General features: G+C 40.3%; 1 protein-coding gene across 2 annotated transcripts in view; it reads right to left on the bottom strand.

The window, feature by feature from the left end:
• Positions 1–17,672, bottom strand: part of SCFD2 (sec1 family domain containing 2) — a 149,053-nt gene that overhangs the window by 18,945 nt on the left and 112,436 nt on the right. For both annotated transcript variants that reach the window (XM_081020511.1, XM_081020512.1), the window contains exon 6: positions 2,344–2,489. In XM_081020511.1, coding sequence (XP_080876637.1) covers positions 2,344–2,489 — 146 coding nt within the window. The remainder of the gene's footprint in view (positions 1–2,343; positions 2,490–17,672) is intronic.

Below are 17,672 nucleotides of genomic sequence, written 5' to 3'. Positions count from 1 at the left end.
TCACTTCAACATTTTGAAAATTGCTTTGGAAGGCTGTATTCGAAACATTGCATGCACATCATTTGGAAAACCAGCATCAAAACTGAAGTTTTGATATAGAGCTGGTGAGGGACAGCATATTGTCTATTTGAACATGTATTTTGCTGGTTCTTCAGGTCCCTGGATCCAACTGTAATGCAAATAAAATAAAGTAGGCACTTTAAACCAGAGGAATGCTTTTACTGAAAGCTTACTGTATACAGTTTATAAAGTTTTCTACATTTATACAATTACTGCAGATCTAAAGCAGTAACAACCAACTAATATAATTTCAGTAGCCAGTATTACAATCTACAAAACTGAATTAATGTGTTCCATTTATGGCAGCCAATGTTTCCTCACTGAGCTATTCCAAGAATGTCAATCTCTAGTTTTCTTAGAAAACACACGTAGGAGTCATGCTGCAGAAATGATAAACAGAAGTGCCACTTACCTTAGACAGAAAAAAGAAAAACAAATGAGTAACTACTTAAACTGAACAACCTGGGAAAAAAAAAGATTTTCTAAATCATTATAGCCATTAAAGACACATTTTTGTGTCCAGCAGTTTGCAATGTCAAATACAGATCTTTTTCTTCCATGCAGCCACTAAGAAAATGTAGATGAGCCACTCAAAGCATCCTCCAACACACATTTACATTTTAACTGAGCCAAGCAAGATGCAGCAGACATTAGCTGTGTGTTATATGACTGGCTGGGACTCAAAAACATAAAAAACGGCTTGTTGAACACACACAATTATTCCCTTGGGAAAGAGAAACAAATTCATTCAAAATGATATGCTTAAAAGGGAAAGGATGTCAAAACAGGAAATATGTGATTTTTTAATATATATTTAAAAAATCACTTAAGCTTTGATTCAAAGCACACTTATCGGTAATAAGTTCCACTGAAATAAGCAGAACGTCTCCGTATTTAGGTTGGATCCAGATTTGGTTAATTATACTTTAGTCATGGCTAATATAAGTCCCATTGAATTCAATGGGTCTATTCCAAGTAAGACTAATGAAATCTGGATTCAATCCATTGTAGTTACTGATTATCCATGGGGGGGGGGCAGCTGGACCCACTCTGGCCACGGACCTGGGGATGGGTGATGGAATGATAGCCAGTATGGTTTCACTCCCTCTATGATCTTGGCTGTGTGGAAGGTAAGGTATAACCATTAAACATCCCTGTCTATGCAACCGGATGAGGAAAAATGTTCTTTCTTATTGGGGCGGGGACAGGAATCCTCTCTTGCACTCTTCGTACTTCTAGTTTAAGACCACAGCAGCTAAAACGAATCAATCAGTGCTTAACAATGGTATATCAGGGACATGATGCTATCTGAAATTAAGGGCTGAGAAATAGGAACACGGTGACAAATTGTCTAGAAAACATCAACAAAGGTGCTACCAAAAAGCACAGAGCAAAAGCTTCAGTAACTGGTTGTTCCAAACTCTGATAACTTACATAATATATTGGGGGGGGGGGTTAACTGTTTCATGCACAGAAAATGTATCAATTAAAAGATGCTATAGTTTGATTTCTATTCTTTTTAAGCTGGATACATTTAGTGGTTACTGCTAAATGGATGACTATTCTATAGAGTAGAGTAGAGGACCCCCGGATGGTTAAGTCCAGTCAAAGGCAACTATGGGGTTATAATGCTCATCTCACCACAGTGGTACCTATTCATCTACTTGCACTGGTGTGCTTTCAAACTGCTGGGTTGGCAGGAGCTGGGACACAGCAATGGGAGCTCACCCTGTTGCGGGGATTCAAACCACTGACCTTCTGATCGGCAAGCTCAGGGGCCCAGTGGTTTAGACCACAGTGCTACCCGCATCCCTTTCTATTTATAGAGCAGGTGGCCTTCATGGGTACATGTAAGCTCCCTGAAACTGGTGAGGCTAGGACAGAAACAACATTAGATGGATGGCAATGTTATAGCTGCTGTGGTTCAGTAGATATCCTTTCAATTAAGCAATGACTATTAAGAACATTGGAAGGGAAAGACAATTCTACAAACCCACTTGTAGATTAGTAGAATACATTCTGCATTAAACAACCACAAAATCAGTTACATTTTGCTACAGGTAGTTTTGCCAATGCTCCAAACCAGGGCTTCTTAAACTTGGGTCTCCAGCTGTTTTTGGGTTACAACTCCCATAACCCCTAGCCAGCAGAACCGGTGGTCAGGGATGATGGGATATGTAGTTCAAAAAAAGGCTGGAGACCCAAGTTTGGGAAACACTGCTATAAAGTAACATAGAGTAACACATTGATTTTTTTTTTAAAAAAAAAGACACAGCGACTTGCCTGTTGAATTTGGCTTCCTGGAACATGTACGGAATTAAACTGCTTCATGTAAGCCCGAGCTCTTGCAACATCTCTGAGAGTCATAAAGATCTCATTCACAGCAGCTGTGGCCTTTTGAAATGTCAGATCAAGTGAAGACTCACAACCTGAAACAACACGGGAAAAATATTTGCTAGGTGAGGCCATTTTTTTTAACCAACACAAATGAAAGTAGTGGGGGAAGGGAAGAGGAATGGGGGGGGGGATGTTTCTCTAATTTAAGAGCAGGGATGGTCAACATATGCATTATTGAGGGGGTTCTGCATTCTCTGGATGGTAGTTTAACAAATCCCCCCAGATTTAATAAGGCAAGCAACAGTTTGAACCTTGCATATGGCAACATTGGACAAGTCTTGTTAAGCTCTCAGCTATGATGCTGAAAATAGAAATATCAGTTTCTCTGCCTAGAAAGTTTTAAAAGAACCATCACCACTTTAGCATCCCAATGTTGCCACTTGGTTATGCTACCAAAAATAAAATAAGGTATCGAAAGAAGAGAGAAGAAGAGTTTGGATTTGATATCCCACTTTATCGCTACCTGAAGGAGTCTCAAAGTGGCTAACAATCTCCTTTCCCTTCCTCCCCCACAACAAACACTCTGTGAGGTGAGTGGGGCTGAGAGACTTCAGAGAAGTGTGACTGGCCCAAGGTCACCCAGCAGCTGCATGTGGAGGAGCGGGGAATCGAACTCAGTTCACCAGATTATGAGTCTACTGCTCTTAACCACTACACCACACTGGCTGTCATAAAGAAATAATGAATGAATGAATGAATGAATGAATATACAGTATAACTTTCAACAAATGCCCATTTAAGTCTCTTTTGTTCCTGTTTGTCTACATATATAACACACAGGTTGGACACAAAGCATTCCAGAGGTTTTCCTTCTAATAATGTATTACAATGTATTTTGCATGCTTCCTTAAAACTGTTTGCAGAGGATGTCCATGGACAATGAGATGAAATCAATGATAGACGATATCTATCTGACCTCCACTGATCTTGCTAACATTTCAGTACAAATATGAAACAGCTGTGAAATGCATGTTCATAAGGAAGCTTCATAAAGTATTCCCCCCCTGTGTTTCTACGCTATGGTTACTCCGTCTAAAATTAAATTTTAATCTTTGCATAGCAACATAGCAGAGTGGTTTTGTATTCTCAGTGAATTGACTTGAAACTCATTTCACTTAAGAGACAGTTTTGGAAAAGGCAACACAGTTTCCAGGATTACAAATGGTTGTTACAACAACTCTGAGGTTATTCTCTGCTAACAATAAACATGTTGTAGCAAGTTTATAGATTCAATTGCATCAAGGAGTAGGACTATTGGACCTAAACAAAACTGTAACATCACTGTGTTTGGGGGCTGTTGGCAAATATTTCTAAAATATTAGAAATTGCATCTCTAATATTTTAAAACCACCACCATCAATTATACCTGCTACCCACTGTTCAACCACATGGTCCCAGGGTGGGTTACATCTTCAAATCATAATATAATACAATAAAACACCCCCACTCCCAAAATATCATGGTTGTTTGATAGTAATGACAACTGCAGTAATAATAATAAGCATGGTTGATTTGTTCTAAACCGGGATGAAAAGGGTCCCAGTAACACTATGGCTGATACAATTGTCATGAATGTGCTTGCTGTTAATAAAAGATAAAGCTTTAAAAATGACTTACACTTTCTCTACAGATATGAAAGGTTAGGTTATTTAAGTTTATTGAACTCGTGTAACAAAAAACACTGAAGTGATTTACAAAGAGAATAAAATAATAATAATACGTACACATATTAAAAGCATAGTCAAAATAAGGTCTCACTGTTTAAGGATGGAACAGTATTTTGTACATTTTGTGCACCAAATAACCCAACTTCAGGTTAGAAGACTATTGTTTTTAATGTGCTAGCTGACAATAATGCACAGTGTGTTCCTGCACAGTGTGTTCCTGGATTGAAAACACGCATGGACATACACGTAAATATAACTCAAATGTTGTAAAATCCAGTCCTGTTGGTTATGGACACCCTTCTTAACTTGGATCAAAAGAAAATGATAAGCAGCAGCAACTTAGAAGGAGACTGGTTTTGAAATTATTTATAGCCTGAAGCCTTCCCTACACATATTCTTATATGGTTAAAAAATGTCACCAATGGAAGCGAAGGCACAGAAAAAACTCAATATGGAGGCCAAATGGCCGAAATATTGGGAAATTCTGGAACAAGATGGAGACAGACTAAAACTGCAGAGTTTTGAAAAATTGAAAAATAAAGTGTGAGATTGGCTCCATTATTACCAAATAATGGAGGCATACAATTTGGACAAAAAAGTTGGTTTCCAGGTGGAAAAATCAAAATTGGAAACAGAACTGTTAGATCCAAAAATCAAGAATTTGTCAAGAATGTATAACTTGCTGTTGAAATGGAACACTCAGGATGAAACGGTGAAATCAGCTATGATTAAATGGGCACAAGATGTTGGACATAATATAATGATGGCTGACTGGGAACAGTTATGGACCACAGGTATGAAATTCACGGCATGTAATGCCTTAAGAGAAAATTTAATGAAAATGATTTATAGGTGGTACATGACACCAGTCAAGCTTGCAAAAATTTACCATTTGCCCGACAATAAATGTTGGAAATGTAATGAGACTGAAGGTACATTCTTTCACCTTTGGTGGACATGGCCAAGGATTAAGACATACTGGGAGATGATTTATAATGAAATGAAAAAGGTACTTAAATATACCTTCCTGAAGAAACCAGAGGCCTTCCTCCTGGGCATGGTCGGCCAATTGGTGCCAAAGAAGGATAGAACCTTTTTTATGTATGCAACAACAGCAGCAAGAATACTCACCGTGAAGTATTGGAAGACGCAAGATTTACCCACCCGGGAAGAATGGCAGATGAAGTTGATGGACTATATGGAATTGGCGGAAATGACTGGCAGAATCCGAGACCAGGGAGAAGAGTTGGTGGAAGAAGACTGGAAAAAGTTTAAAGACTATTTACAGAAACATTGTAAAATTAATGAATGTTAGAAAAATGTTGGAATGATATTATATGACTTTAGTAGAAATGTTACAAGGAATTAAGTATAAATAGATTAATAGAGTACTAAAGGAAAAAAATAAGGTTAGAATGTGTTAAGATAATTATAGGATAGAAAACAGAGGAAGATGGAAAGGAATTGCTGAAACAATTAACAGAAGTGGAATACAAAAAGGGAGGTGGGAGGAGGTCGTGGAAATAAGTGAATGAAAGATAAGATATTGAAATTGTTTGATTTATTTTAAACTGTCTTTGTTTTGTCTTGTTAGTTTAATGTATTTAATGTGTTTTATGTGTCAATGTTATGTAGTGTTTTTCTATTGTGTTGTATTGTATTGTATTGTTTTTGTAGTGTTTAAATTGTTAGAAAAATAATAAATATTAATTTTTTTAAAAAAATGCAATTGAAGAAGGTTGCATAAAATCAAAGAGGTGACCATAGATGTAGCGGGAAGGTAAATGGCATTTCCGTGCGCTCTGGCTTATGTCACAGTGTTACGTTGCGCCTGAAGCAGTTTAGTCATGTTGGCCACGTGACCTGGAAAGCTGTCTGCGGACAAATGCCGGTTCTCTTGGCCTGAAAAGCAAGATGAGCGCCTGTGACTGGACTTCATCGTCCAGGGGTCCTTTACCTTTACCTACCACAAACCTCATGCAGTTTAGTTCTAATCCAAATGTGCTGTTCATGAGTGCAACAATATTGGTAATCCTAATGTTATAGCTTATGTTGACCTTTTCCTTAAATGAACTGAACAAATAGAATTCCATGAAGTTAGTAATAGCTTTCAATATAATGCACAAAAATACTATTTTAATAAACTTCTTGCATTTCCATCCAGCTTAAAAAAATCAAAATCAAACCTCAGGAATAATTTCAAATTTAATTCTACTTCTAATATTGGATTTGAATTAATAGAAAGTGAGCCTTTAACAAGAAAGAAAGCCAAGGCAAAAGTTAATATTAGAAAATCTGACAATTTTCTTTTTTGACAGGATTAACATTTTCCTCAAACCACGGGTGGCAGCATGATTTGAAGTACACATTGCACTCAGAATGACATTCAATAGAACATCTTTAGCAGAGGGGTTTATTGAGATTTACGTAGTTTATGAATCATATAAATCATTCATCTGATAATAATTCAATCAGCTTTGCAAACCTCTCTATCTTGATTTTTCAAAAAAATTAATCAGGGCTCCGTAGGTTTTCTGGGTTGAGGAGAGTAAATATAATACAATAGTCTATCTATCTGAAACTGAGCCAGCCTATTTCTCTAGCAAGGTAGTGCAAACTCAATTATTTTACCGGGTTATTTACAAAATTAATCATTTTGCTTCATGGCAGCGATTCTGAATCACAAAAAGAAAGAAGGAAAAAAAGAGAAGCACATGGGCAAAAAAGGGAACACAAGATGGCACAGATTTGCATAAAACTGACATAGGTTAATTTAAATGTACAAATGTGAATCTAAAATGTTTACCACAATTTAAACCAGAAATATGGAATATTTAGCTAGGGCTTCCCACTTGGCCAATGAGACAATGTTCCTGAAGCCACGCCCACCTGCCTGACACCTGATGTCACATGTGACACCGGGTGTGGGGCAGGTAGTGCCTTGGCTAAAGAAAGAAGCGTAGAATTCCCCCGCTCATGTCGTCAATTTGATCCTGTTCAGTTTGGGCTTGTCGCCAGTGAGTCAGCTGATGCAAGGGGAGTTCAATCCTGCATGGCAGTATCTCCCCTCCCCACTACCTGGACCATCTTTGACAGGTGGGTGGGACAACCTACCTGTCAATCATCTGACAAGTGACAGGCAGGTGGTGGTCTCACCCACTTCTCAATGTGGGCTCGCCAGTGTGGAGAAGATTTGGGCCCTACTAAAAAGAATGATTCCCCCACTCCAACTTCAAAACAAATACAATTCTTCTTTCCATAGTGGGAAGACTTAACTAGGTGACGGCCTGCTCAGTCTGCTTTCCACATGTCAACTATTGATAGTTAACATCAAGGTTCTTGCTTCTTAATAGTTTTTTTTTTTAATCTTGGACTAGACCACCCCTGAAATAGGGCTTCTTCGACCAGAGGGCTCTCCTCTCCTCCCCCACCCCAGTCTGTGAACTGTGAATCTCTATTAAGCAGACAGAGAAGCCAGCGAAAATGTTTTTGACTGATGAGCATTAAGAATGCAACTCAAAACATGTTTAATAGGCAGTAAGCCTTGCCAAACACAGAATATAGGATTCTGCTACTGTGAATCATAAAGTGGTGGAGATGGACTCTTAAGTGTCAATAATAATAATAATAATAATAATAATAATAATAATAATTTATTTATACCCCACTCATCTGGCAGGGTTTCCCAATGGAGTCCCATGGATTGGCAAGATTTCCATGTTATAAACCCTCTTCCTTAAGTTTTATATCCAACCTTTCCCATCTTTCATTCAGAAAAGATTAGGCCCACTGCATTCACGATATGAACCAAGCTACAAGACTTCTTTGAAAATAACCAATTAATTTATTGCCTTGCTCTGTCGCTTTCCAAAACCTTATCATATAGCATACATGGCTCAGTTGATAGAGTATGAGCCAACAACAACAACAACAATTTTTTATTATTTCTATCCCACCCATCTGGCTGGGTTTCCTCAGCCACTCTGGGCAGCTTTCAACAGAACATTAAAAAAAGAAGAAAACTTCAAACATTAAAAACTTCCCTAAACAGGGCTGCCTTCATAGGTTGGACTCAATGATCCTTGTGGTCCCTTGCAACTTGACAATTCTATGATTCTATTATTACAAAGCCTAAAAAGATTGGGCAGAGTTTGCTCTGAAACCTCCATATCCAAGGTCTAATAGAAGTAAGGTAAAGGTAAAGGGACCCCTGACCATTAGGTCCAGTCGTGACCGATTCTGGGGTTGCGGTGCTCATCTCGCTTTATTGGCCGAGGGAGCCAGCGTACAGCTTCCGGGTCATGTGGCCAGCATGACTAAGCTGCTTCTGGTGAACCAGAGCAGCGCACAGAAACGCCGTTTACCTTCCCGCCGGAGCAGTACCTATTTATCTACTTGCACTTTGACATGCTTTCGAACTGCTAGGTTGGCAGGAGCAGGGACCAAGCAACAGGAGCTCACCCCCGTTGCGGGGATTCGAAACGCCGACCTTCTGATCGGCAAGTCCTAGGCTCTGTGGTTTAACCTAGTACTGGATATTAATATCCTCTCTGCATAGCCTTCCTCCTTTACCTGTGTGAAGAATTTTTCTGTGTTGTATTTGTTTGAATGTGAGCTCTTCCTAACCCCACAATTCATTCCTACTTGTGAATGCAGGATTAGGGTGATCTTCCAGACAGAGCAACACTGTCATATATCACTGCTAGAAAAACTTAAAAGAGCCAGCAACTTCCCTCCATCTTCCTAGCCCAGCATCTTTCCCCCCCTCCCTAGGATCATACTATCCAAGGTTTTGCACTGCCATCTTGAGAGGAGGAGGAAATATTAAAATAGCATTCTGTGGGGGGAAATGTTGCCATTTGCAGCGCCAACTTGTTTCTAACACTCAACACATTTTCATTAGCAGGCTGTAAAATTTTCAGGCTGCCCAGGACTTTAGCAATCCACAGAATAATTTATCAGAATAGAAAAGAGCACTTGACAAAAGTCTCCAAGCAGCAGACTACAGCTAGTCTGAACCAAGCTTTGAAAACAAATCCAGAACACTTCTGGTCTTTTCCTAAGAACCTTGCGCTAGAGTTTATGAGAACATTTATAGAGACTATGATTTTCTCAAGCTATTTTTACTTTAGACAGTTAAGTTGAAAAAAGTTGTTTTGCAAGAAATCATAGGCTCACTTTCACTAAACACTGCAGTCCTTTCCAGCATTGGAATCTGTATCCATGAGGGTGTGGAACTGCATGATACATCCCCTTCACCCTGATCTTCCTGCACTGAAGGGGGATTGTACAGCAAGTCTACTTGACTGAATGTACTTACAACTCTCCCCACAACCGCCCTGAGATCTCCAGGTATAGGGTGGTATATAAATAACAACAACAACAACAACAACAACTGGAAACCCTCAAAGTACAAGGTTTCCAACTGGGCAGAGAATTGGTAAATGTGTTTAGCCAAACTCACAGATTTTCTTACTCAATGCAGGAGTTTCCTCACTCCATGGATACAGATTCTGAACACCTGAGGAGGAATTGTTTTACAGTGGTACCTCAGGTTAAGAACTTAACTTGTTCTGGAGGTCCGTTCTTAACCTGAAACTGTTCTTAACCTGAGGTACCACTTTAGCTAATGGGGCCTCCCGCTGCCGCCACGCGATTTCTGTTCTCATCCTGAAGCAAAGTTCTTAACCCGAGGTACTATTTCTGGGTTAGCGGAGTCTGTAACCTGAAGCGTCTGTAACGTGAGGTACCACTGTACTTACTTCAGAATCATTACACTAAAAACTACAGTGTTCCTTGTTCACTGCCTGGTTTGACACAGCTCTAGTAAGTTTTATCCTGAGAATACTTTCAAAGTAACTTGCGTTACTACCACAGGTAGGATTTGAGCATCAACTTGTTACGGTTAGTCACATGACAGTACTGAGCCCATGGTGCCTCCCCTTGTTTTCATACTATCACGGATTCAAGTGAGTGGCAAAATTCTAAGTGTGTGCAGGGGAGAATCAGACACGCAACTGGAGGTATCCTCCTGCTGCCAGAGTTCTGCTGTCATTGGCTTGACTGTTCAGCTATGTCAACTGTTCAGCTTTTCTCTTCTGCATGTGGGCAGAACTTTGCAGAACAGAATGCACAGAAAGAGGGGGATAAAATCCCTTCCTACTACCTTTTTTCAAAACTCAGAAGCACGAGGAAAAGAAATGTCAGCACCACGTAAGCAACTTGTTCTCTCAAACAGACACCAGGTCGAAAACTCTCTCTGGCTTTTGGAAGAACAACAGCTTGCCACTTTGAGTCATATAGTGCCTACGTATTCTTTCTCGACTAAAGCTGTTTTGCAGTTGTCTGCAGAAGGTGTGGGCAACATATCGCAAGTGGCTGGCATGTGCTCCTGGTAGTATTTCTGTAACCCACAAGGACTTCAGGAAATCCAAGAGTCTAACTTTTAGCCCCGCTAAAAAAGTAATGCTCAAGAACCTGTGTATTTACAAAGCGCTGGAAATTCTACTAAAAGAAGAGGAACAAAAATGCAAAGCATAAAGAAGTCCGAGAGTAGAATTTGCCTACCCTAACTGCTCTAGAATAGAGGTATGATTAGCATATGCTACACTAATGAAAACGTTGAGCAAATTAATTACAGGCAGCATAGGCCAATGAAATATACTCAGAGTCGAGAGTGGATTCCATGCTCTTTATTCAGCTCACAGTGGTGAGGAGGAATGGAAGTTCCCCCAGAATGTCTGCTTTATATACATTATTTACACAATGGGCCCCACGTGATTGGCTAATTTCGGGATTCTCCTGTAGGCCAATCAGGCTGCAGATTCACTTCCACCTGGAGCTGGATTGGGTGGCTCCTGTGGACCAATCAGACTGCTGCAATCTGGGTCCTATTGTTCTAGGACCAATCAGACTGCTGCCTTTTGGATCCTATTCAACTCAGTACATAACAGCCAAGCAGCTACAGCACTTCAGATCTGCTACTGGTCTCATGTTGTGCTTACAGTGCAATCCTATACAGGTCTGTGCAAAACTAAGCCCAATTGAGTCCAATGGGGCTAACTCTGAGGCAAGTGGGTATAGGATTGCAGTTCTAACAGTCTTCTGTGGCATATGTTATTTGATCCAATTACAGTCGTACCTTGGTTGTCGACTTCCAAAAACGTTCGACAACCAAGGCACGGCTTCTGATTGGCTGCAGGAGCTTCCTGCGCACAATCGGAAGCTGCAGAAGCCGTGTTGGACATTTGGCTTCCAAAGAACATTCGCAAACTGGAACACTCACTTCTGGGTTTGCAGCGTTTGGGAGCCAAAACATTCATTTCCCAAGGTGTTTGGCTTCCAAGGTACGACTGTATAACACACATAGGGGTGGGGAAATAACATGTTAATGGGAACCTTGATTTTACTGCTCAGCTACAGAACCCTGCCAAAGAAGGATGTGAGGAACAAAGGAGAATGGGCAATGCTCAAAGGAAGAATAAGAGAAGTTATTTACTCCACTGTATTAACATTAAAATTATATCTCAGGTTAGTATATTATGATTCCACAGTATACATTCCTCCAAATTGGCTTAACTTGCAATAATATATTATTGCGTGGTTCACATGTCTGAGTCTCGTTGATTCAGACCTTCTCTTTCAGTTTTGGTTTTATTTTATGTCTGCTCTTTATCCAAACTGGACTGTAAGCAAATTGGGTAGCAATGTCTTAGGTGCCTCAATAAAATATTATATTATATTATATTATATTATATTATATTATATTATATTATATTATATTATATTATTATATTATATTATATTATATTATATTATATTATATTATATTATATGACATATAAGGGCACCTGGACCAGGTGGTCCTTGTTCTGACCCAGAAAGGTAATACTTACTTTGTTAGGCTATATATGAAAATTCAACATTACGGAGTATCTCCGATTTACTTGGTTCCTGCGGTTGCTACATTTAGACATGCCACAAACCCACTACTGCCATGGAAAATTAAGTATGCGTATAAACAATGAAACAGCAATAGCTCCACTGCTAAGCACTCTTATCCACATGTTCCAATTAAGGTGAAACAATCAAAAGCAGCTCTAAAGAGGCTGCCAGAGAAACACTGGAACTATTTCTAGGAAACGTTGACTCCAAGAAAGACACCAAATTTGGTGCGAGGTTGTTTCAGAGATCACTGAAAATTAATGAACTAGTTCTCTTAATGTTTGGCCAGTTTAGAATTTTAGCTAGGACCTGTTGCGATTGAACTAAAATGAGAAGAGGATTGGAAGTTAAGCAGCTCAAGCTCTTGTGATGTTGCCTATTTCTAAAGGCTGTGATCTAACTCAACTCCTTCCTTCCTTCCTTCCTTCCTTCCTTCCTTTCTTAAGAACATGAGAAGAGCCTGTTGGATCAGACCAATGGTCCATCTAGTCCAGCCTCCTGTTCTCTCAGTGGCCAACCAGATCACAGAATCATAGAACAGTTGGAAGGAATCCTGAGGATCATCAAGTCTAACACCCGCAATGCAGGCATATGCAGCTGCCTCAAATGGAAATCGAAACTGCAATCTTGCTGTTATCAGCACCTGATATAGCCAACTCCTCCGTGAATTTCTCTAATCTTCTTTTTAAAGGCCACCCAAGTTGGTGGGCATGACTGCCTTCTGCGGGAGCAAGTTCTGGGAAATTATCTATTTAAGGTGAACGTTCCTGATCCATTTGCACTTAAATTTGGCAAGGGTTTAGAAGAAAGAACCAGACTGTAGCTGCAAGAACAAGGTGAATATCTGTCATGTTTCTATAATAACATGGGATAATGCAATGACCAATTTGTAAGGAGCTGCTGGGACTCAAAGTCTGCCTGGAAGACACAAACCCTGCCCTATGAGTGTCAGTCGAAATTCATACATTTTATTGCAATGCCAAATAAACCAATGTTTTGCTATTATCACCAGAAACAGAACTCAGGTAGCCATTTTTGGGGTGGAGGGGGTTTCTAATTCCACACACTACCTGTTAAGAAAAATACAAGATATAAGTAGAACTTTCAAGATCTTATGTCTGTTATCAATGGAAGCATCCCAGTCTCATATAACAGATTCCTGCCCCCCCCGCCTCCATTACACTCACACAGCACACACAGAGAAAGGTTTAGATCTTTTTTCAACGATTCAAGCACTGCACCACTGCCCTCTGCTGCTCATATTCTTTTTTAAATGTAGTTCGTATGTGAATAGTTTTCCAACTGCCTTCATAATACCAAGCGGCAACTCACCTACACTCTGCGATAGAGCATCCCAAATAAATAAGAGATATAAAACGTCTGTTAACAAACTGAGGAGCCCCACAGCTTTTCATTTTTTTTGTATAGCATACACAAAATGTACTCATGTGGGCACAGTATCAAGCCTCTGTTTGGAGGGAGGCGTAGTATGATGTCCTATAAGGGATGCTGATTAAGCATACTGAATCAAGTTCCCTAGGTTTCATGTTTAATTTCTTACTCCATCCTGGAGCCAAGGGTTAATGCCTCTTTTGGCAGCAGTGTCACTGCTGTTTACTTCTGAATATAGGATCGCACTGTCAGATAGATATTGTACCTGTAAATAAGGTTTTGTCTTCTGACGCTACACAAACCTTTAACAAGGCTGTTCTTATCAAGACACCTTGCCTTGTCCAGAGAACATAATAAACAGATAGCTGTGAACTGTGTAGCTGTTTGCCTTATCGACTTGGGATCCAGATATCCAGTAATCCCGCCCTTGTTCCTATATTTATTGTTATATTACATTTATTTATATTCCACCTTTTCCCCCTGACAGGGTCTCAAGGTGGCTTACAGCTAAAATAGAAACAGCTAAAAAAATAGGGGGTGGGGGAGAGCAATCATTAAAAAACAATCTAACATATATCCTAAAATCTCAGTTTGCCTAGCAACCCTCCTTGCCCTATGCTCCCAGTTTAGCAACTGGAGAAAAAGGAAGTATCAGAACAATTTTCCTTCCTTCTCCCCCCCCCCCCAGCACCAGCTGTTTTCTGGGCGCAATTACAGGGAACAGACAGGACTAATCCCAGGTTCCAATGGAAATATTAAATGGACTAGTCGCATCCAGAAACAAAAGGGTTATAATATCTAGGTAGCTCTAGTAACATTCTGTGAATCTTCATAACACTGAACTGACTGATGCTCTAAAAAATTCTGTAATAAGAACAGTGACATCTGCTGTTTCAAGCTAAGTTTTGCGGATCTGCGAACCTATGAGGAACCCCTTCCCCAGAAATTCATACTAAAAAGTTTAAGTACAATAAAGCAACATTTATTTCCTGCCTTGAGTGGGCATGATCCAGAAAGGCAGCTTATAAATGCTGAAAATCCTAATCAGTAGCAGCATAGTTATTGTGCTATTGCCGCCACCAATTGTTTATTACTGTTAACCAACCAATAAACCAACCAACCAATAAACAAAATACAAAGTCACAACCTCAGCAGAACCAATTATTAATGATTAACAATGACAAGCAAGGAACTGACCATGATAGCAGGTCTAAGAAATTCAATAACATTGAAATAGTCTGGTAGATTTATTAGTTCCTTCAAGGAAGATACGCAAAAGATGAACCACAAAACCTTCTCCCCTTGATGAAAACTAGAGCAGAAAAACACACAAGTGACTGTTTAAATATTTGAATGCTACAAGGACAAGTCATATCCTTGATGGGAACTTTAGCAAATCTACCATCTAGGATCTCAGAGGGCAAAACATTAAAATGCAATGCAAAGTTAGCACATCATGTTTAAGATTCCTATTCCTGTTTACCGCACACATTTATTTTATCTGATATACTAGTAACTAGTTTACTTACCCATCGTCAAGGGCTTGCATTCATTTATCCATACTCAAGGGCAAAAATGATTTTTTTAACCTGCCCCACTTGAACAGCAGACCTAACCCTTTCTGAAGCCATATTACAAATAACTTTCGAAAGCTCCCATTTCAAATAGAGAAGGAAAGGAAGGGAGGCATAAGAGGGCAGAGGGCAATCTGATGCTTGTTGCAGTTTAGAATCATAGAATCATAGAGTTGGAAGAGACCACAAGGGCCATCGAGTCCAACCCCCTGCCAAGCAGGAAACACCATCAGAGCACTCCTGACATATGGTTGTCAAGCCTCTGCTTAAATACCTCCAAAGAAGGAGACTCCACCACACTCCTTGGCAGCAAATTCCACTGTCGAACAGCTCTTACTGTCAGGAAGTTCTTCCTAATGTTTAGGTGGAATCTTCTTTCTTGTAGTTTGGATCCATTGCTCCGTGTCCGCTTCTCTGGAGCAGCAGAAAACAACCTTTCTCCCTCCTCTATGTGGCATCCTTTTATATATTTGAACATGGCTATCATATCACCCCTTAACCTCCTCTTCTCCAGGCTAAACATGCCCAGCTCCCTTAGCCGTTCCTCATAAGGCATCGTTTCCAGGCCTTTGACCATTTTGGTTGCCCTCCTCTGGACACGTTCCAGTTTGTCAGTGTCCTTCTTGAACTGTGGTGCCCAGAACTGGACACAGTACTCCAGGTGAGGTCTGACCAGAGCAGAATACAGTGGCACTATTACTTCCCTTGATCTAGATGCTATACTCCTACTGATGCAGCCCAGAATTGCATTGGCTTTTTTAGCTGCCGCGTCACACTGTTGGCTCATGTCAAGTTTGTGGTCAACCAAGACTCCTAGATCCTTTTCACATGTACTGCTCTCAAGCCAGGTATCACCCATCTTGTATTTGTGCCTCTCATTTTTTTTGCCCAAGTGCAATACTTTACATTTCTCCCTGTTAAAATTCATCTTGTTTGTTTTGGCCCAGTTCTCTAATCTGTCAAGGTCGTTTTGAAGTGTGATCCTGTCCTCTGGGGTGTTAGCCACCCCTCCCAGTTTGGTGTCATCTGCAAATTTGATCAGGATGCCCTTGAGTCCATCATCCAAGTCGTTGATAAAGATGTTGAATAAGACCGGGCCCAAGACAGAACCCTGTGGCACCCCACTAGTCACTCTTCTCCAGGATGAAGAGGAACCATTGATGAGCACCCTTTGGGTTCGGTCAGTCAGCCAGTTACAAATCCACTGAGTGGTAGCATAGTCAAGACCGCATTTTACCAGCTTCTTTACAAGAATATCATGGGGCACCTTGTCAAATGCCTTGCTGAAATCAAGGTAGGCTACATCCACTGCGTTCCCTTCATCTACCAGGCTTGTAATTCTGTCAAAAAATGAGATCAGGTTAGTCTGACATGACTTATTTTTCAGAAATCCATGCTGACTATTGGTGATCACAGCATTCCTTTCTAGGTGCTCACAGACTGTTTGCTTAATGATCTGCTCCAGAATCTTCCCTGGTATTGATGTCAGACTGACTGGGCGGTAATTATTTGGGTCTTCTCTTTTCCCCTTTTTGAAAATAGGGACAACATTTGTCCTCCTCCAGTCTGCGGGGACTTCGCCTGTTCTCCAGGAATTCTCAAAGATGACTGCCAGTGGTTCTGAGATCACATCTGCCAGTTCTTTTAATACTCTTGGATGCAGTTCATCTGGCCCTGGAGACTTGAATACATCTAAACTAGCCAAGTATTCTTGTACTATCTCCTTAGTTATTCTGGGTTGTGTTTCCTCTGCTGAATCATTTGCTCCAAATTCTTCAGGTCGGGCATTGTTTTCTTTATCGGAGAAGACTGAGGCAAAGAAGGCATTGAGGAGTTCAGCCCTTTCTGTGTCCCCTGTTTGCATTTCACCATCTTCTCCTCTGAGTGACCCCACTGTTTCTTTGTTCTTCCTTTTGCTACGGACATACCCATAAAAGCCTTTTTTGTTGCTTTTAACCTCTCTAGCAAGCCTGAGTTCATTCTGTGCTTTAGCTTTTCTGACTTTGTGTCTACATGTGCTGGCTATTTGTTTGAATTCCTCTTTGGTGGTTTCCCCCCTTTTCCATTTTTTGTACACATCCTTTTTTAATCTTAACTCAGTTAAAAGTTCTTTAGATAGCCACCCTGGCTTCTTTAGGCACCTTCCATGTTTCCGTCTCATTGGTATTGCCTGAAGTTGTGCTTTTACTATCACCCTCTTAACAAACTCCCAGCCATCATGAACTCCCTTTCCTTTTAGTATTACTGTCCATGGGATCTCACCCAGCACTTCCCTAAGTTTTATGAAGTCGGCTTTCTTAAAGTCAAGAAATTGAGTCCTAGTATGCTTGGCTGCTTCTTTCCGCTGTATAGTAAACTTCAGAAGAGCATGATCACTCGCGCCTAATGATCCTTCCACTTCTACCCCACTAACCAGGTCATCAACATTGGTTAGGACCAGATCTAAAATGGCTGTTCCTCTTGTTGCTTCTCCCACTTTCTGGACAATGAAGTTGTCTGCAAGGCCAGTGAGGAATCTGTTTGACCTTATGCTCTTGGCTGAGTTTGACATCCAACAAATATCCGGGTAATTGAAGTCCCCCATTACTACTATCTCCCTTCCTTTTGCATGCTTGGCCATCTGTTCCAGGAAGGCATC

The sequence above is a fragment of the Podarcis pityusensis genome (genome assembly GCF_964106645.2).
Source record: "Podarcis pityusensis genome assembly, chromosome: 9".
NCBI lineage: Eukaryota > Metazoa > Chordata > Lepidosauria > Squamata > Lacertidae > Podarcis > Podarcis pityusensis.
Note: the sequence above shows the minus strand (reverse complement) of the source record. Positions and strands in the feature narration are given on the sequence as shown.